Raw genomic sequence first — 21,932 nt, 5'->3', positions numbered from 1 at the left:
AAATTATTGCAGTTGCTTCAAAGACTGCTGTAATCAAAATTATTGTAACTGCTGTCATGTTCATTGTTAGTCCTAACAAAATACAAAATACACGTAACTCACCATCAGTTCTGCTAATGCTTTTATCCGAGATCTGCAAATCAAACACGATCAAACTTTCCTTTCTTTGGATGGCGTATTGTTCTCTGTCTGCTTCCTACAAGATGGCCAACCCAGGCCAGAAACATATCCAATTTTTGTGTTTATCTCATTTTCAGATATTATTAACTGTAGCTGTACACTTCCATGCATAATTTGTATTTAGTAATTACCCCTGAAGCCAAACCAGTCTGCAACAATAACTGATTGGCTTTGATGCCATAAAAATGCCATATATCTTAATGTACAGATAGCCAATACAAACATCTGTTACATACTCTAAAGCAAGGTGGTTCTTTCCGGGGGTTTTATGTTGGTATGTTGACAAAGATGAACTTTTGCATTTTTTTTCTTTAATGGTTTGCTCTGAAGGGCTGGCAGTATGAACTATGATTGGTTAATCAGATAGTGAAAGCTGATTTGGTGTGGCCTCTTGCTAACAGCGATCACCCCACTCTCAACTAATTATACAATGTAGGCACCCAGACAAAAAATTTAATACTCCAATGTTCACTGGAAAAACATAAATTTCTATTAAACTTTTAACATGATCATTTTTAAGAACATTTTTGGGTTGCCTGACAGGGCTTTCACATTGTGAAAAATGGTTACCCAGACAATATTTTATGTTTTTGGGTTGCCTGACAGGGCTTTCACATTGTGGAAAATGGATACCCAGACAATATTTTATCTTTTTGGATTGCCTGACAGGGCTTTCACATTGTGAAAAATGGTTACCCAGACAATATTTTATCTTTTTGGATTGCCTGACAGGGCTTTCACATTGTGAAAAATGGTTACCCAGACAATATTTTATCTTTTTGGGTTGCTTGACAGGGCTTTCACATTGTGAAAAATGGTTACCCAGACAATATTTTATGTTTTTGGGTTGCCTGACAGGGCTTTCACATTGTGAAAAATGGTTACCCAGACAATGTTTTATGTTTTTGGATTGCCTGAAAGATCTTTCAAACTGTGAACAATGTTTACCAGCATTAACATTTAGTTCATCCCGTGCTCTTAGGCAACTGATTTTTCAACCCATGATTACAAATGTGGATAGACTGACAGGACATGCTAGACACAGGGCTATATACCATAGGCTCACTTGGTCTTATGGGCAGATTAACAACTGCATGCAATGTCACCATTTGTAAAAAAAAAGCACATAAAAATTACTAATTGTCATATGTCTAAAATGAAACGTTTTGCTTTTTACCTTTTTGGGGCTCTTGAATATGCTTTTCTGACCACTGGAATCTGCTGACTGTGTGGCTATCCGTGCTCCACGTGAGCGGAAAATCTTTCTTTCTTCTGGTGGAGGCTTACTACCAACTTTTGCACGCCTGGTCCTCTTTGAACTCTCTTCAATTGCACTCTCCTGTGAGCTTTGCTGAAGTGGAGTCTCACTCTCTATAGATGATTGAGTTTCTTGAGAATTCTCAAAGTCACTATTTCTGTTCTCATCTTCAAGATTTATTGATAAAGGCAACTTGAGACCTGATGAAACTGTTTCATCAGTCTGCATGGTCTGACTGTCATCATATTCCTTAGCCGTAAGAGGAGTTTCTTCCATGGTCTGAAGATTGTTGCCTTGACTTGTCTCGTCAATTTCTTGTGCCATGATTGTATGAACTTCTTCCATTTCAGCCTCATTTCTTGTTGCAACATCTGATGTCATTCCTTTATTTCGAGAACGGAAAATCTTGTGATACCTAACTCCAGTGTTAATTCCACTGGTTGAACACCGTGTAATTATTTTTTCAACAGTTGCTAGACTTTCCTGAGAGTCAGAAGACACTGTTTCTGGAGAATTTTTCTTAGTCACTTTCACTGCTCTTTTCTTCCGGTTCTGACCAGCTGATAAGTTTTGGGAAGATTCATCCTTCACAAATTCTTTGTCTGTCAGATCATAAGGATCTACCTTTACTGCAGTGGCTGGACTATTACTGCTGTCCTCAGCATCGGGCTCTGCAACCTTCTTCAGCTCCTTAAAACTGTCCTTAAAATATTTTGTCTGAACTTGAGTTTGTTTCAACTCACTTCCATCCCCAATTTTTGGAGAGCATACTACTATCAGTGTTGTCCCTCCATCATTATGTTTCAACTCACTGTGGTGGACAACCTTGCTATTAGATAACCTACCTATTGGATCCTTCTTTGAAGGTGAATAGGCAAATTTTTTATACACTTTTGGGTCTAGGTATCGACTTCTAAAAGTAATTGTGATTGGCTTTCTATTTTCTCCATCAAAGTTGTCATCCTCATAATCATCATTATTCTTCTTGTCCTGATCAACCTTTCTACCAAAAATGTGTTCACTGGTCCCCTCTGTTTTATGCCTACTGTATATATTTACAGGTCCTCTCTTGAAAATTGGATCCTCATCCTCATCCTCTAGTGGGTTGTCAACCTCATCCCTGGAAGATCCATCATCTTTCTCAATGTACAAGCCATCATCCATATCCACATCATCTGCCACACTTGAGCCTTGTAAATCTTTACTCGTTTCTGATTCTAGAGTTGCTGGCCTAGTATTCTGATCTATTTTCACCTGTGTTTTCTCATCTAAATCTTTAATCAAAGCTCGTGTACTTCCACGACTGTAAGTTTTTACAGGAACTTTTTTCATGACTGGTTCATCCCCAACCTCTTTCGATGCCTCACTATATTCCAGTCGTGTGGCTGAATGGGCCGAAGACTTAATTGTTGTGATGCGAACTGCTGGTGTTGTAACAACAGTTGGTGTAGAACGTGCTTTGGAGTAGCTGCTTGGCATGTTTTTCTTTGGAGAATTTTCATCATCAAAACTGAATGGATCATCCGATTTAGATTCAGTCTTTGGTCGTTTTGGCTCGGGGTCATCATCTCTTGGTATGCTAAAGGAAGTATTACCCCATTTCATAGCTGTTGCTTTTGGCTTCACATTAAAAATGTCATCAAAGGCACGAGTGGCAACATTCTCACGAGCAGCACGTCCATAGTTGCGGCCACTTAATTTCTTAACTTCTCCTGTGCTCATCTTGCAAAGGACAATAAATTAAAATCTGAAAAAAGATGAACAGCAGTTATGAAAAGGTCTATGTAAACAAAGCAATGGGCATTCAATATTTTATAAATCTGGTATGGTGAGATAATTTCCTGTGATTGTTATATCAATGTTTACATTGTCCCTTTGCTCTACTCATATGACCTTGAACTACATCTCTAGGAAACTTGTTAAAATATTCATGCACTAAAGTGTTTTTTTTTAACAGCTATCATACATTTTGATGAACCACTTCTATGTGTACCTGTGTGTGAATATGTACATGTACATGTGTGTGAATATGTACATGTACATGTGTGTGAATATGTACATGTACATGTGTGTGAATATGTACATGTGTTTGAATATTAAATATGAAAATATGAATATGAAAATAATTTTCATGGATACTTGGCCCCTTGCTGGCTTGTACTGAATACATTTAGAGATGGATTTAACATAAGAACTCAAACTTTCCCCAAAAGCATCATCCTTCATTATCATCCCTATGCATATTCTTGTCTACCTGGGTTTCATCCTTCCAGCCAAACACATCTCTTTAAATGTATGTACAGGCAGATGAAAAGCATTTCTGAGATAATTCTGTATGTCAGCTTACCAGATTAAATGAACAGTAGTCTTTCATTATACACAGTTGAGGAAACATACATTATCAGTGTTATTGCTTTTTACTGAGGTAAATTCAGTATTAAACTTGTCATCAAAACAAGAGGCCCAAGATGGGATTGATGTTTCACTAGCTGAAAAGTATTTCCAGGAATTCAAGGTAAGATCATTTCTTCATTTTTAACTCATGTTGAAATCATATTTAATATCTTTGAAAAATAACTAGATATTCAAATCAACCGTGTACCAGCCATATTGGATGTAAGATCAGCAACATTTTCAATTACAATTAGACATTATCAGAAGTCTTTTGGTGAAATCTCATGTCAATATAATCATCCAATCAGAAGAAGTAACAACAACAAAATCAATAAGCTGGCTGTTACGGTGGTCATACTGAATGTCAAATCAGCACCATTTTCATTTCCAATCAACTGAACATCAGAATAATTCCTTTAGCAAAAACTGCTAGGTGACATGAACATTAATCAAGGCAGAGTAGCATTAACAAGGTTTTTAAAAAGGTCATCACAATGGTGGTTAAACTGGTGCCATTTCAATTTAGAACCAACCAGACATCACAAAAAAAGCTTCCTGTAAAATTCACGCATTGATAGGACTTTCGACTATGAAGAAGACTATGGACATCAGATTAGGGCCGCCTCTCATGAAAATAAATGGGGATTTGACCTTCCATTCAGAAGAAATAGAATAACAAGATTTTCAAGATGGCTGCCACATTCATATTCACATAGGCATTATGTTCAATTAGGAACAAGAAGAAATAAGAAACCTTTCAGTGACAACTCCATGTTGATATACGACCATCCAGATTTTCATGACTGCTGCCATGATGGCCATACGACGGGTACCATTTTCATTCAGGAGCAAAAAGACATTACAAGAAGTCTTTTCTGGTGAAAATCTTCTGTCAATATGAATTTTCATTCAGGAGGTTGTTATGAAAACAAGGGAAATAGCATGTAAATATATTATTCCACACATCTCCCCTCTTCCTTGATTAAATAAACATCACATTTTGCTTATGCCTAGACAGATGAAGAAAAAAAACCAAAAAAACAATGAATCAATTCCACCAACATAAAAAATGAACTTAAAGCACCCTAAACGCTGTTACCAATCAGACCACTCCACTGGCTTCCCAAAGTTAAAGCTCTCAGTTGCCTAGAATTTCACTATTTTGAATGACTACAAAAGTTTACATATCTTTTAGAGTCACGTTTGACTCCAGGTCATGAAAATGAGGAAGTCTCAAGTTGTTACACAAACAGTATTTATTCATGAATGTTCTGAATACACATCAACTAGCTTCCATGATGGATCATGGCACCCCCTGTCTGGGGGAGGAGTTCCTATGGGGAGCAGTTATTAACTAGAAATAGCATGTACAATACTATACCACAAAAAGGTGTTGTGACAATATTGAGCATCCAAGCTGCACTATTTCAATTGAAGACCAACTAGATTATGGAACAAGTGTGTGCATGTGCGTGTGTATAGTTCATTGTAATCCACCAAGCAGTTTATGAGGAGTAACAATAACAAACTTTTGCTACAGATGGATAGACTAGAGACAGCATACCATTCCAAAAGTTCTCCTGACAGTACAGCTATATGTACTGGTTGGATCCATGACAATATCAGTGTTATATGTGCAACTCAATTAAAATGAGGTTGTTTTATTGTGAAAGACCAATATATTCTGAGCAAGAGGACCTGAATTACCCACAGGAATACTGCATGAAAATAAATTTCCCTGTTGTTTCTAAAAAAAGCAACATCTTTAAATGCAAGCTGGGATTACATTACATGGCATACATGAAGGCATGTCACCATCCACATCTTTTTCTTCAAGCTGTCCAGAACTGTAATCACTGAACCGCCTTAGAATTTCCCTTTTTTAATATCAAGACCAATAAAAACCTTGTTGTCCCAAATGTTCTAAAATATGATGCTCTGCCACCAGTGTCAGTTAAATGTGCTTACTAATATTAACTGATTTATAATACCACATAAAGAAAACAATTGAGACACATTCCATTTCATGCCCTGTCAGCATTACCATGTTGACTTTATGCAGTTTGGACATCAATAGGAACACAAAGATAAAAAACAATTAAGACACCTGCCATTTCCTGCCCATTCACAATGCCGACCTATGGCAGTGTGGACGTTGATATAATCAACTAGTCTTGGGAGTAAGTTATTGATTAAATTATTTCGCAGCATGTATCCATGAAGATTTATTAAATTTCCCATACAGTTCCGAAAAAGTAATAATCCAAACTTCAACCAACCATGTTTCATACAGAGCAAAAGCAACCATTTAAGCCTTCCAGAACCATATTTCACTGAGTACAGCTTATTATACAAAATTGAGAATAAACTGACATCGACATTGCCAAACTTTGACTTCTTTCAACAGGAAATCAGTAAAATACCGTTAAGTTTCTTTCTTGTTGTGCCATTGCATTAGCATCAAGGAAACTCTAATTGTTTTAAAGTTAATAAAAGTCTACATAGCTGTCCAGGAGGTAACTTCCAGTATTTTTTATATCCATTCCTTAAACAGTTCAAAGTAATTATTTCAGACTCGTGAAAACTTATAACGGGATAATTCATAAATAAAGCACTTATACTTTTCAAAGATATAACTGTATATTAATAATCAATCAACAAAATGAGGTAAGAGAATGAATGCAAATAATACTCTGGCGAACAAATATTGACCAGAGCAAATTAAATCATACCTGGGTATTACTTCAAAAACTTCCAATGATCTAATGGATTAAAAGAATTTCCATTAATTCAAGAACAATGCTCAGGTAAACAAGTACTGACCAGAACAAATAAAATCATACTTGTACATATTATTTAAAAAACTTCCAAAGAGATATCGGACAAAAAGAATTGCCTGCAATTCAAAAGAAGACCATATTTTTCTTTTTAACTTTGAGCATTGAAACCATCACCGATATTTTTCAGCAATAACAACATTTTCAAATCAGCTGCTATGGTATGCATAATGGATGTCAGCTAGGCACCATTTTCATTTAGGACATCACCATTATATGTATTTTGGGAAGCCAAATTTCATGATCATCCAATCAGGAGGATTAGTAGCAGCCATATTGGATGTATGACAGGCACAATTTTTGTTTCGGATATGGTTTAAACCCCCATGTCACAAGTATTATCAATTCTGGGTGAGAAGTGACAGCAGGATTTTCGAGACATTCAAGGCAGTAATTTTGCTGTATGACTGGCACCGTTTTCATTTGGGACTTACTAGATTGATGACATCCATGATGCCATAATGGATGTCAAATAAGCATAATTTTTATGTAGGACTAGCAAGACATCATAAAATTATTTTTTAGTTGAAACCCTGTGTTGATATGACCATCCATTCAGTGAAAACCCCATGCTGATATGACCATCCATTCAGTGAAAATACTGTGTTGATATGACCATCCATTCAGCAAAAACCCTGTGTTGATATGACCATCCATTCAGCGAAAACCCTGTGTTGATATGACCATCCATTCAGCGAAAACCCTGTGTTGATATGGCCATCCATTCAGTGAAAACCCTGTGTTGATATGACCATCCATTCAGTGAAAACCCTGTGTTGATATGACCATCCATTCAGTGAAAACCCTGTGTTGAAATGACCATCCATTCATTCAGTGAAAACCCTGTGTTGATATGGCCATCCATTCAGTGAAAACCCTGTGTTGATATGACCATTCATTCATTCAGTGAAAACCCTGTGTTGATATGACCATTCATTCATTCAGCGAAAACCCTGTGTTGATATGACCATTCATTCAGTGAAAACCCTGTGTTGATATGGCCATCCATTCAGCAAAAACCCTGTGTTGATATGACCATCCATTCAGTGAAAACCCCATGCTGATATGACCATCCATTCAGTGAAAACCCTGTGTTGATATGACCATCCATTCAGTGAAAACCCTGTGTTGATATGGCCATCCATTCAGCAAAAACCCTGTGTTGATATGACCATTCATTCAGTGAAAACCCTGTGTTGATATGACCATTCATTCATTCAGCGAAAACCCTGTGTTGATATGACCATTCATTCAGTGAAAACCCTGTGTTGATATGACCCATTCATTCAGTGAAAACCCTGTGTTGATATGACCATTCATTCATTCAGCGAAAACCCTGTGTTGATATGGCCATCCATTCAGCAAAAACCCTGTGTTGATATGACCATCCATTCAGTGAAAACCCCATGCTGATATGACCATCCATTCAGTGAAAACCCTGTGTTGATATGACCATCCATTCAGTGAAAACCCCATGCTGATATGACCATCCATTCAGTGAAAACCCTGTGTTGATATGGCCATCCATTCAGTGAAAACCCTGTGTTGATATGACCATTCATTCATTCAGTGAAAACCCTGTGTTGATATGACCCATTCATTCAGTGAAAACCCTGTGTTGATATGACCATTCATTCATTCAGCGAAAACCCTGTGTTGATATGGCCATCCATTCAGCAAAAACCCTGTGTTGATATGACCATCCATTCAGTGAAAACCCCATGCTGATATGACCATCCATTCAGTGAAAATACTGTGTTGATATGACCATCCATTCAGCAAAAACCCTGTGTTGATATGACCATCCATTCAGCGAAAACCCTGTGTTGATATGACCATCCATTCAGCAAAAACCCTGTGTTGATATGACCATCCATTCAGTGAAAACCCTGTGTTGATATGGCCATCCATTCAGCAAAAACCCTGTGTTGATATGACCATCCATTCAGTGAAAACCCCATGCTGATATGACCATCCATTCAGTGAAAATACTGTGTTGATATGACCATTCATTCAGCGAAAACCCTGTGTTGATATGACCAGCCTTTTATTCAGAGAAAACCCTGTGTTGATATGACCCATTCATTCAGTGAAAACCCTGTGTTGATATGACCCATTCATTCAGTGAAAACCCTGTGTTGATATGACCATCCATTCATTCAGTGAAAACCCTGTGTTGATATGACCATCCATTCAGTGAAAACCCTGTGTTGATATGACCATTCATTCAGTGAAAACCCTGTGTTGATATGACCATCCATTCATTCAGTGAAAACCCTGTGTTGATATGGCCATCCATTCAGTGAAAACCCTGTGTTGATATGACCAGCCTTTTATTCAGTGAAAACCCTGTGTTGATATGACCATCCATTCAGCAAAAACCCTGTGTTGATATGACCATCTATTCAGCGAAAACCCTGTGTTGATATGACCAGCCTTTTATTCAGTGAAAACCCTGTGTTGATATGACCATCCATTCATTTAGTGAAAACCCTGTGTTGATATGACCATCCATTCAGCAAAAACCCTGTGTTGATATGGCCATTCATTTAGTGAAAACCCTGTGTTGATATGACCATCCATTCAGCAAAAACCCTGTGTTGATATGACCATTCATTCATTCAGTGAAAACCCTGTGTTGATATGACCATTCATTCAGTTTAAACCCTGTGTTGATATGACCATCCATTCAGTGAAAACCCTGTGTTGATATGACCATCCATTCAGTGAAAACCCTGTGTTGATATGACCCATTCATTCAGTGAAAACCCTGTGTTGATATGACCCATCCATTCAGTGAAAACCCTGTGTTGATATGACCATCCATTCAGTGAAAACCCTGTGTTGATATGACCATCCATTCATTCAGCGAAAACCCTGTGTTGATATGACCATCCATTCATTCAGCGAAAACCCTGTGTTGATATGACCATCCATTCATTCAGTGAAAACCCTGTGTTGATATGACCATCCATTCATTCAGTGAAAACCCTGTGTTGATATGACCATCCATCCATTCAGTGAAAACTCTGTGTTGATATGACCATCCATTCATTCAGTGAAAACCCTGTGTTGATATGGCCATCCATCCATTCAGTGAAAACCCTGTGTTGATATGACCATCCATCCATTCAGTGAAAACCCTGTGTTGATATGGCCATTCATTTAGTGAAAACCCTGTGTTGATATGACCATTCATTCATTCAGTGAAAACTCTGTGTTGATATGACCATCCATTCATTCAGTGAAAACCCTGTGTTGATATGACCATCCATCCATTCAGTGAAAACTCTGTGTTGATATGACCATCCATTCATTCAGTGAAAACCCTGTGTTGATATGGCCATCCATCCATTCAGTGAAAACCCTGTGTTGATATGACCATCCATCCATTCAGTGAAAACCCTGTGTTGATATGGCCATCCATTCAGTGAAAACCCTGTGTTGATATGACCAGCCTTTTATTCAGTGAAAACCCTGTGTTGATATGACCCATTCATTCATTCAGTGAAAACCCTGTGTTGATATGACCATCCATTCATTCAGTGAAAACCCTGTGTTGATATGACCATCCATTCATTTAGTGAAAACCCTGTGTTGATATGACCATCCATTCATTTAGTGAAAACCCTGTGTTGATATGACCATTCATTCATTCAGTGAAAACCCTGTGTTGATATGACCATCCATTCATTCAGTGAAAACCCTGTGTTGATATGGCCATTCATTTAGTGAAAACCCTGTGTTGATATGACCATTCATTCATTCAGTGAAAACCCTGTGTTGATATGACCATCCATTCATTTAGTGAAAACCCTGTGTTGATATGACCCATTCATTCATTCAGTGAAAACCCTGTGTTGATATGACCATCCATTCATTTAGTGAAAACCCTGTGTTGATATGACCATTCATTCATTCAGTGAAAACCCTGTGTTGATATGACCATCCATTCATTCAGTGAAAACCCTGTGTTGATATGGCCATTCATTTAGTGAAAACCCTGTGTTGATATGACCATTCATTCATTCAGTGAAAACCCTGTGTTGATATGACCATCCATTCATTTAGTGAAAACCCTGTGTTGATATGACCATCCATTCATTCAGTGAAAACCCTGTGTTGATATGACCATCCATTCAGTGAAAACCCTGTGTTGATATGACCATTCATTCATTCAGTGAAAACCCTGTGTTGAGATGACCATTCATTCATTCAGTGAAAACCCTGTGTTGATATGACCATCCATTCATTCAGTGAAAACCCTGTGTTGATATGACCCATTCATTCAGTGAAAACCCTGTGTTGATATGACCCATTCATTCAGTGAAAACCCTGTGTTGATATGACCCATCCATTCAGTGAAAACCCTGTGTTGATATGACCATCCATTCAGTGAAAACCCTGTGTTGATATGACCATCCATTCATTCAGCGAAAACCCTGTGTTGATATGACCATCCATTCATTCAGTGAAAACCCTGTGTTGATATGACCATCCATTCATTCAGTGAAAACCCTGTGTTGATATGACCATCCATTCATTCAGTGAAAACCCTGTGTTGATATGACCATCCATCCATTCAGTGAAAACTCTGTGTTGATATGACCATCCATTCATTCAGTGAAAACCCTGTGTTGATATGACCATCCATTCATTTAGTGAAAACCCTGTGTTGATATGACCATCCATTCATTCAGTGAAAACCCTGTGTTGATATGACCATCCATTCAGTGAAAACCCTGTGTTGATATGACCATTCATTCATTCAGTGAAAACCCTGTGTTGAGATGACCATTCATTCATTCAGTGAAAACCCTGTGTTGATATGACCATCCATTCATTCAGTGAAAACCCTGTGTTGATATGACCATTCATTCATTCAGTGAAAACCCTGTGTTGATATGACCATTCATTCATTTAGTGAAAACCCTGTGTTGACATGACCATTCATTCATTCAGTGAAAACCCTGTGTTGATATGACCATCCATTCAGTGAAAACCCTGTGTTGATATGACCATTCATTCATTCAGTGAAAACCCTGTGTTGATATGACCATTCATTCATTCAGTGAAAACCCTGTGTTGATATGACCATCCATTTAGTGAAAACCCTGTGTTGATATGACCATCCATTCATTTAGTGAAAACCCTGTGTTGATATGACCATTCATTCATTCAGTGAAAACCCTGTGTTGATATGACCATTCATTCATTCAGTGAAAACCCTGTGTTGATATGACCATCCATTCATTCAGTGAAAACCCTGTGTTGATATGACCATTCATTCATTCAGTGAAAACCCTGTGTTGATATGACCATCCATTCAGTGAAAACCCTGCGTTGATATGACCATTCATTCATTCAGTGAAAACCCTGTGTTGATATGACCATCCATTCATTCAGTGAAAACCCTGTGCTGATATGACCATCCATTCAGTGAAATCTTTGTGTTGATATGACCATCAATTGTCTTTCTGTCAAACCATATGTTTGGAGATTTCAAACTTCACTTTGATTGTCTCCTAGATTCTATTAACATTTTCAACCTTTAGCCAACCCAGCTGTAAACATTGGCACATTTTATTCTACAATAGACAATGGTGTCCCACAAACTTGTACCAGATGACCTCTATGTCATAAGCCATCTCAACATATCAGTACCTAAGAGCCATCTCCATCCCCGTATAATGAATAGAATCCAACTAATGCATGACATCCAAGTAAAACTAACAACTTTGTTACCTCATACAGCAGGACAATTAGACAAGTGCATGCATTTTTTACTTAATAAATATTCCCCAGCAACCAAGTGCAGACTATGAATTCAAAAGTGTTCTCCATGATACAGTAGTGTTAGTGACCAGCTTCTCACTATTAAAAGAGAACACAGTAAGGCTGAGAGGATTTGGCTTTCCATCAGCCTGACTGTTCATGAAGCTGCTAAGAAGAATGTCACAAACATAGCTCATGCAACAAAATTAGACCTTTACAGAACCAAAAGCATTGAAAGTTCAAGCTGCAAAGAGCTCTTCAAGATTATGAACAAGCTGATGTCAGGGAAATAAATGTACACTGCTTACAATTATCTTCTCTCAGGGTGACCTTCTGGATTTATGTGCAAATTTCCTCCAAGTCAAAGTGCAATCCATTAGAGATAAGCCTCAAAACACAGTTTCAGTTGACCCGTTGTCACTATACCATTGTGATCCAAAATATCAATGAAAACCTTTAACAGCATTCGAACCTGTCTCTATGGATCTGGTATGTTAACCTTTAACCACATCTGAACTTGTCTCTATGGATCTGGTATGGAAACCTTTTACAGCATTTCAACTTGTCTCTATGGGTCTGGTACAGAAACCATTAACAGCATTTGAACTTGTCTCTATGAATCTGGTACAGAAACCTTTAACATTTGAACTTGTCTCTATGGATCTGGTACATACAATTGCAATGAAGAGTGCCTCAAAGTCATGTGAACTCAATTTGATGCTGACATCACTGCTGTAAGAGTGCTTAGATTTCACACTGCTTTCACTAACTGATGTTATCAACACTTTTCTCTCATCCTGGGAATTCCCATCATTTTTTAAAGCTGCCATTGTCAAGCCTCTGTTGAAAAAACCCATACCTGACCACAATTTAAAGAATTATCACATACTTTTAACTGCAGAATTATTTTTATTCTAACCCAACTTGTATCTCATCTGAATTCACATAGTCGTTTTAGCAATAATCATTATCACCCTCGCCATACTACTGAAACTGCCCTTCTAATAACAGTAATGACCTTCTCTTGGCTTTGTATGGTGGAAAGATTCCTGTCCCCACCCTTTTTGACTTGTCTGAGGCATCTGACACACTAGACCATGATATATTACTTCACCATCTCCAGCATGTATTTAATATTTATGTTATAGTGTTAGTCAACAGGACACAAATGGTGTCCATAAATGGCAAACATTTCAGCCCAGCTGATCTATGTTCTGTGTTCTACAAGACACTGTTCTTGGTCCCTTTCTTTTCATTCTATACACTCAGCCATTCTCAAGTGTCAAAGAATGACATCTGTTCTCTCACAACTGTGTGCTGATGATACTCAAAGACACAAATGTAGCTGCCCAACTGAAGTCAAGACTACCATCCATGGCATAGAGAGGTGCATTTCCGATGTCAAGTAATGCATGACCTGCAACAAGCTGCAGATGAATGATGACAAAATTGAAGCCATCATGATCACCATAACTTTCTTATTCACATCCTTTACCTCAAACAACAAGTATCAGCAACATCAATAATAAATTCACACAGTCAGTATGTAACCTAGGTGTCACTTGACAGTACTCTCATAACACCAATGTGTCATGAACAAACCAAGATGCATCAGCTCCATTCCCAATTTTCTTTTGGTTGATGACACTAAAAAGACTTGTGTGTTCCTTAGTACTTTCAAGACTGGGCTATTGTAATTCATTTCTACCTGGTTCATCTCTTTATCTACTACAGAAACTTGAAAAAGTTCAAAATTTGGCTGCTTGGATCATCTTTAGAGTACAAAGAACTGAACAAACATCCTCTACTCTGTTACCTCCATTGGCTACTCATTAGATCCAGAATCAAACAAACAAAAATCTGTTTACTATACTACATTTCGTTGACTGGCTCAAGTCCAATAAACCTATCTGACCTCATCTATGTGTGCATCCCATCTAGAAACCTGACACTCATATTCTCATTGTTCTTAAGTTTTGGGAAAAGTGTAAGGTCAGACAGACTTCTGACAAGTATATCTCTTGGGTCCAACTGGGAAAACTGTAAGTCCCAGCCACTGGACCACCACTATTTTCAGGCCCTGATATGGTCTCTCAATACAGGTATAGCAGTGGTCTTTCAAGACAGGTTTTACTGAAATATGTTTGAACATTCTAATGCGGCCACTGCATATCTGACAATCCCTTACTGCAATGCAGAAAGTTAATTTTTGTTATTTGAAAACAAAGGTTAGTCTGAACAACATGACCATCTTGTCTTTTGCAAGTCCAAAGTTGAATCTAATGACACTTGCATTACATGTTCCCCTCCTCTCACTTCCCTCTGAATTAATGTGAGCTGTGAAGAAGCATCTAGTAAAGATTATATTTCAGTAACAGATTTAAAAGAAACTGTGGGGTTTTTTTTTCTTCAATTTAATGTCAGTGTGGTTGTAGTTATCTGGATGTGTGCACAACGTGTATTATGCGTAGCAATGGTATTTGACAATGCCAAGTCTACAAAACAGTTTTCTGTTTCATAATGCATTCAATGCTTCAGAGAACATTTTTCAAGGCTCAAACTTAACTTTTTTCAGAACTAGTAGATTAGTTGAATTCTGGTAGCTGTAATAATTTCAACCAGCAAAATAAATATCAATATCCATCATTATATTTCATATTAAAATAAAAATAAAAATACACGTCCACGATATCACAAGCAATACATTTTCAGCTAAAATACTTGTTGTTTTAGTCAGGAATTTCAGAAAAGTAAATAGCAAGTTCAATATTGAGCCCAGATTCTTGTATTTAGATTTAAGTTCCAGTCTTTCTTGTAAGGCCCTAGGAGTAGAGATGTTATCAAATCTGGACTCTATGCACTGATTTATATGTCTCTGCATGGCTGAACCAAGCATTCAGAAAGCTGGATGCCATGTGCAAAATCAGGCTGTCAAGAACATGAAAGGATGGGCTAATGTGGAGAAATTATTTAGTTGTTGTAGGGTTTAGCGCCATTTTTCAGTACAAGATAGGCTATACATGATGGCCAGTATAAATGGCGGAGGAAGAACCAGGGAAAACCCCACCGACCCACAGGAAGTTCTTGGCAAGCTTTCTTGTGTACCCACACTGGCTGAGCCTGAAACTCAAACCCAAGAAGACAGAGGTGAGATGGCAGTGATCCATAACGGTGAGTGCTTTAGACCACTCAGCCACTCTGGGCCCCCAACTTATTTAGTAAAGATGCAGAAAGGATAGTTTGGATAAATACATATTTCTGAAATACCAAGAGTTGCATGTCCTACCACAGTTGGTGCTGGGTACAAAAGATTAGCCTGCACTATATAGGAACCACTGCTCAAAACAATAGTTCACTATTGTAAGCTAAATTGGATATATGCATTTAGGTAGGAAATAAGTCGTTCTTTTTTTCTTCTTCAAGCAACCGACATATAGACTCCTGATATAACAGCAATAAATTATTTATTTTTACAGTTGCATCAGCTACTTTTGATGGCATGTCTGTGTACCACAAATGGGAGATTATACACTGTCTTGATTTTTTTAAATTGTGCTCTACATAAATAACTCTGAAGCTTACTGACTAACCCACAACCATGACCTCGACGTTTCATCAAAAGATGCAATCTTGAACTAAATCTGATGTGCAGACCATTATTTTACTGTTACAGTGACCTCTGACCTTTAGACCCCAGAATCAATATTTTGTTTATTACCATGAGTGCTAACAACCCGCAATATTCAAGGCACTTAATGAAGAACAAAATTTATTCTAAATTCCAAATTTTCTCTAAACCGTATTTCTGCTGCCAGTGACAGTGACCTATAACTTTTTGACCCCAAAACTGATTTTCTCTATGTACAATCAACCACAAAGTTTGGTCCAGGTGTGCATAAATCATTTTTCTTCTTTCTTGGTTTCAGAGGGGAATGGATAATATAACTGTATATAATGATTTTATAATGCTATAAAACTGAGTTAATTTATAATGCTATAAAACTGAGTTAATCTTATTTGTTTCGACAGATCTGCCATCATAACTTTGTGATACACATTGCACTATCACATTTTCCTTGGACACTTTGATTGTTGCAACAGAAGTTTTATCCTGTGCTCCAGTAACTCTTGCAAACATTAACATGTTTGAATATCTGGTTCACCTGAATGTTCTGCACCATGGAATTTTCTGTTCTGAATCTTACTCTGATTTAACTTGAGTTTCACTCAGCACCTATCAGCCGTTATTACAAGAAATATTGTTCTCTGAATTACTGTTCTTTCTAAACTGATAAATCATGTATCTGCATAAATTTACAACAGGTTACAACCACTGAAAACTGTTTGATAATACAATACCAGGCACTGGCAATGAAAATTTGTCTAATTTCAAATGTTCTAATAATGACCAAGTTCATTTCTTCTATTACTAACCCATGTCAAACATGGATAAGATGACAGTTTACATGGAAATCTGCTGTAACTGTTGACCAAGTGTAAAATTTTCATTGCAGCATCAATACATGTCATCTGATTACAACATATTTTATATATTGTAAAAGCTGATACAATTATCTACAATGGGCATGTTTAATTTTATATTTGACACTATATTAATGAATTTATTACTTTATAATCATCGAAAGTAACAGATTTCACGCGTCAATGAAAATAAAAACTGATCATGCAGCAGTCGCGTGACACTTCTCTTCTTTGTTACAAATTGCGGGTTATTAAAACTTTATCAAATTTTCAATTCAATCAGAGGAGAAGTAAACAATTCAGTCAGTTGTTGTAGCACGTTCCTATGATATTCCTACACAAAAAGAAATAAAGCCTCAAACTTTGTGCAGATTTGACCAAAAATTTGGCAATTAAAATAAATGCATAATATATCATCAAAATCGGCATATTCCAAGCTTTATTTTGCAACCAAATTTATATATTGGAAATGTTTATAAACCAACTCCAAGGAGCACTGAATTTGTTAAACATTGTCAACCATATCTGAATTTTCTAACAGCTGATAACAATGTTAACTTTTCCACAACTAATTATTAATTTCATACAAATTGGTGTGCCAGAAGAACATGCTAAGATGATTTCTTTTATAGTTTTTATCATATTAAGGCTTGTTGTACAGTGAAGACAGTATACAGTCGCAAAATGAACATGCAAAGTGTAGATTTTCGTCCACAATAAATAGGCTCAAGTTGTCGATGCTGTAAATATCTGAACTGACAAAATGTCATAGGTTTTAAAATGTTCAGCCTTATATTCATTATGCTACTGCAGTTGTTTAAATTTTGTAATGGGACACTGTCTGATGAAATAATGATTTTAAAAAATTGCATCATATTAGACAAATGCAAAGTTTCATTATGACAATTTTTTTACTTTGACGAGCATAGCAAAATAACTACACACACACTTCATTTTGGTTCTTAAATTCCCAGTGCATTGATAACATTTGATAGGATCATTAATATTTTCAAAATACGAAGTCTGAAAGTGATAAATTGGTTTGCAGGTATGATATTGAAACATTAGTTCTAAGTGAAAGATGGCAGCATTGCCTGGTCCAGTCTGCAAGGAGCTAAATATAACATTGCAGGATTTAGAAGCAGCAACCAACTTGAATCATATTCATGAAACTAGGTCTTGCAACATTGCTTCAATGACAATTAGGAATAAACATTGCATTTTTGTTTGTTTTTGAAGATGTTTTACATACATATTAACTATTGCTAATGTGATATATTTGTATTAAGTTAAATGTCATCAAGTTGTTAAATGTTCATATGCTTTTCATTTATAAATGAAAATATTGAAGTTGGACAACAGATTTAATGAGAGCAATGAATTCAGCAAAAAAAATGCAATGCGAATATCAAATTTCATAATAATATCTCAACAAAAAAGAAAGTTATAAAATAATTTTTTATGCAAATAACAATTTACTTCGGTTTCATGACTGTCACATAATCTGAATACATTTATATAAGACACAAATTCTAGAAATATGTAAATATTTTGGAACTTAAAAGTTGTATAACTTTTTTTTCTAACCGAGATATTACAAAAGTTTAAACTGTTTTGGAATGCTGTTAAACAGATATATGTGAAGAAATCAAGTGTTTGCAGTTATTTCAATATAAAATAAATGGCTTGGTTGCTACTTCTATGCATCACCACAATAGTCTGCTATTTAATCAGTAAGATAAATAATTTACAAATCCATATCCTTATATTAACTTCACTATTTATTAGAGATTTTCTCCCCTACTTTAATTCTTTTTTAGGGGGCCCCGAGTGGCCGAGTGGTCTAAAGCGCTCACCATTACAGATCACTGCCATCTCACCTCTGTCTGCGTGGGTTCGACCTATTTGGGTATGTGAGAAAGCTTGCCAGTAGCTTCTCGAAGGTCTGTGGTTCTTTCCGGGTTCTTCCTCCACAATTAATACTGGCCGCCATGCATAGCCTTTCTTGTGTTGAAAAAATGGCGTTAAACCCAACAACAACAATTCTTTTTTAATTCAGATTCTTTTTGGCTATCATGACTGTTCTTGTATTACGGTAAGTAATTATGTGCTCAAGAATCATTAGTTTGAATTCACATTGTTTTTCTCTGCCTAACTAAAGTTTATGAGTAAAAATTGACTTGCTTTGAGCCAGTTAGATTCCACAATGCTTATAGAGACTGGCTGGTAATCCAGGTGAATATGAAATACACCAATCACTTTGCAATTTTGCTGCCATTTCCAAAACTAGCTAGCACTCCATTTAGCAAGTCAGAGGGTACCTAGCTTGCATCACAACACAATAATATACCAGACACAATCCTCATCCAATTCAATAGAAGTTTGGGCGGGGGAGGGGAGAAAGCACACCTTCCTTATCTGTCAATATAGTATGAGCCTCAAAAGGGCAAACCAAGCCTTTGAATATCATCCCTTTCTATCTTCAATATCAAACAGACAGATAACTCCAATCTCAACTCTGTCTGCATGGGTCTTGAATCTTGGTCATCTAATATGGGTATGTAAGAAAGCTTACATGTACCAGTAGCTTCCATTGGGTCAGTGGTTCTTTTATGGTTCTTCTTCCACCAAATAAACTGGCCGCCATTTAATAGCATATCATGTGCTATAAAATGCAGTAAACCCACAGCCAAGCATGATATGATCTAGATATGCAGGTTCTGCGTTTTTTGTTGAAACATCTAGTCAGGGTTGCTTAAGCAGGCAAGGAAATACCACTATTTTCCTTGGATTTCTATTGCCAAGCCTAACAGATCTTATCCCTGAATTTTTCACTTGAGAGAAACAACCAGAATTAGATGGCACTCAAAACCGCTTGCTTTCTGTAAGACCACTGGGGTTAGAGTGATTAAATGGAATATGTGTGCATCTAGTTGTAGACAATAACAGTTCATGGTAAAAGCATTGACTTTCCATGCTTCTGGCCTTAAGACTGAAGACAATATTGGCTGGCACTGCACTATCAAAAATTAATCCAACAGTGATCATCCCATGTACTTAAAGTGCTCATTAATTATTCTTGGACTATATCACTATTTTGGGATTACTGTGAATTAATTGAAGGACATTTTGAATTATATTATTGTGATACATCAAAACTTAGCACATCACTTCTCCCCACTCCTATTTAGGAGTCAAGGCTGATATTTCAAGCTAGTTTGCATAAATGTTTTACCTTTCTGACATGCTACTGATCAACACGACCACGATTCCACCTCCCTGATATACAGATTTGAGGGCAGTATTTCATTCAATACATTGTATCTGCATACTAAATGAGTGCCATCATGTCGTTGTGAAGCAGTAGCATGGGAAAATGGTCAAGCGTTCCTTAAAAGGTGTGATACTAAACTTTAATGTAGGCATAACAAGACCAATCTCTGAGCTAAACATAGGTGATTTAGTTTTTACACTACATTAAATGTACCCCAAGATATCAATTTTGATATTTAAACATGTTGCAGAAGAATTGGGAGAAATATTCTCTCATATACATAGTATAGAAAATGAAAAATATCGGTAAATCATAAAACATTGCACATGTTGGTTCTGTTTTAGTGTTATGTCTTACTGTCCAAATAACAGCGTTTTATAGAGTAGTCAAAGTTTCAGGAATATATCATACTTGGCAGCATATATTGACACTGTTCCACTAATTTATGTGTAATTAATATACTTACTGTGCTGTCTTTATCCTGGTGGAATGAAAATGACACTAGCAAATAGGCGCATTTTCATGTTCCATTGACATACATTTGAATTTGTTGCAATGTGACGTAGTCAAGGTATGCCGAAGTAATTTTAAGTCGGTTCATGTGGCGGATATGTTTCTTGAACGAAACAAAATGTTGCTTTACCATTCCAATAGGCATAATATATTTTTATTCGTTTCGTTAAAGAACAATATTTCAACTTAACCTGCTTTCGGCATTCCCGGCTTTCATTGCTTTCCAGTCAAATGAAATGTAGGCTGTTGAAACTTGAACACAGGTCCATTTCTTTTGTGAGAATTTGAATTTATTAGAGAAAAGACATCAGAGTACGTAAAGTCTGACTAAAACATTATGACCCTACCTTGTAGAAAAGCGCCGTTATTTTAGTTTCCAGTTGTGTGAGATATTCCTGAAAATTTGACTTTCGTTACGATCTTAGTCAACATCAAAACACACTACACAGCCCTTTAGTTAGGCAGTAAGACCCTGACGCCCAAAACATAAATATCAGCGTCAAGGTCTTACATGTAGGACTAAAGCATAAATACGAGTCCAAGTGGATAAGGTCGTTTGTTGGTCTTACACGTAGGACTAAAGACTAGGTCTGAGCTCATTATTTTGATGATAGTGAACTATTTTAATATCACGCTTGCATCCGGCACCTGGGTGATTCTCCATACATATGGATCTCTGTTTATGACTTGTTTACATTTGAATCGTATTCTTTCAACACAACTGACCAACAATATATATATCCTTTCAAAAACACGTTTCTGAATATGAATATCTGAAATCAATGACACACATTATTACTTTATATGTTTGTAAAGACATGAATCTGAAATCTTACCAACGCAAAGAAAAAGTCTACTGTAATCGTTCAAATTGTTCTAAAACAACAACTTTCCTTTCAGGGAAAGCGCCATGTTGAAATTAACCAAAACGTACTCCATTGCGCAGGCGCAGAAACAAATCTGTACAGTTTTAGATGTATATTTCTAGGCACAGTTTCGCATTCGTTTTCAAGGGATATTATTCTTATATGTCAGGTCTGTATTTTGCGGAGTTGTTTCCCTTTGACCACGCTACAAGGCCGATTGTACGGAAAGGAACTAGTTAAGATCTAGCGAATGACACCCATATAATAAATAGTTGACAGTAATGGTTGGTTCCCATTGTGTTCCAGCGTCTATCGTCTTGCATAAATTATTTTCATTCTGTTATGCATAATTA

At 36.7% G+C, this 21,932-nt stretch overlaps 1 protein-coding gene across 1 annotated transcript in view; it reads right to left on the bottom strand.

The window, feature by feature from the left end:
- LOC149802521 (uncharacterized) overlaps positions 1 to 21,662 on the bottom strand; it is a 99,827-nt gene extending 78,165 nt beyond the window's left edge. Inside the window, exons 1-2 of the mRNA XM_089951761.1 lie at positions 21,550 to 21,662; positions 1,358 to 3,185 (exon numbers count right to left, since the gene is read on the bottom strand). Of these exons, the coding sequence (XP_089807887.1) occupies positions 1,358 to 3,160 (1,803 nt within the window). The 5' untranslated portion in view covers positions 3,161 to 3,185; positions 21,550 to 21,662. The remainder of the gene's footprint in view (positions 1 to 1,357; positions 3,186 to 21,549) is intronic.
- Positions 21,663 to 21,932: the final 270 nt, after the last annotated feature.

Source organism: Sinohyriopsis cumingii, chromosome 3 (genome assembly GCF_028554795.1).
Source record: "Sinohyriopsis cumingii isolate HCF-2022 chromosome 3, ASM2855479v2, whole genome shotgun sequence".
In the NCBI taxonomy this organism is placed as follows: Eukaryota; Metazoa; Mollusca; class Bivalvia; order Unionida; family Unionidae; genus Sinohyriopsis; species Sinohyriopsis cumingii.
Note: the sequence above shows the minus strand (reverse complement) of the source record. Positions and strands in the feature narration are given on the sequence as shown.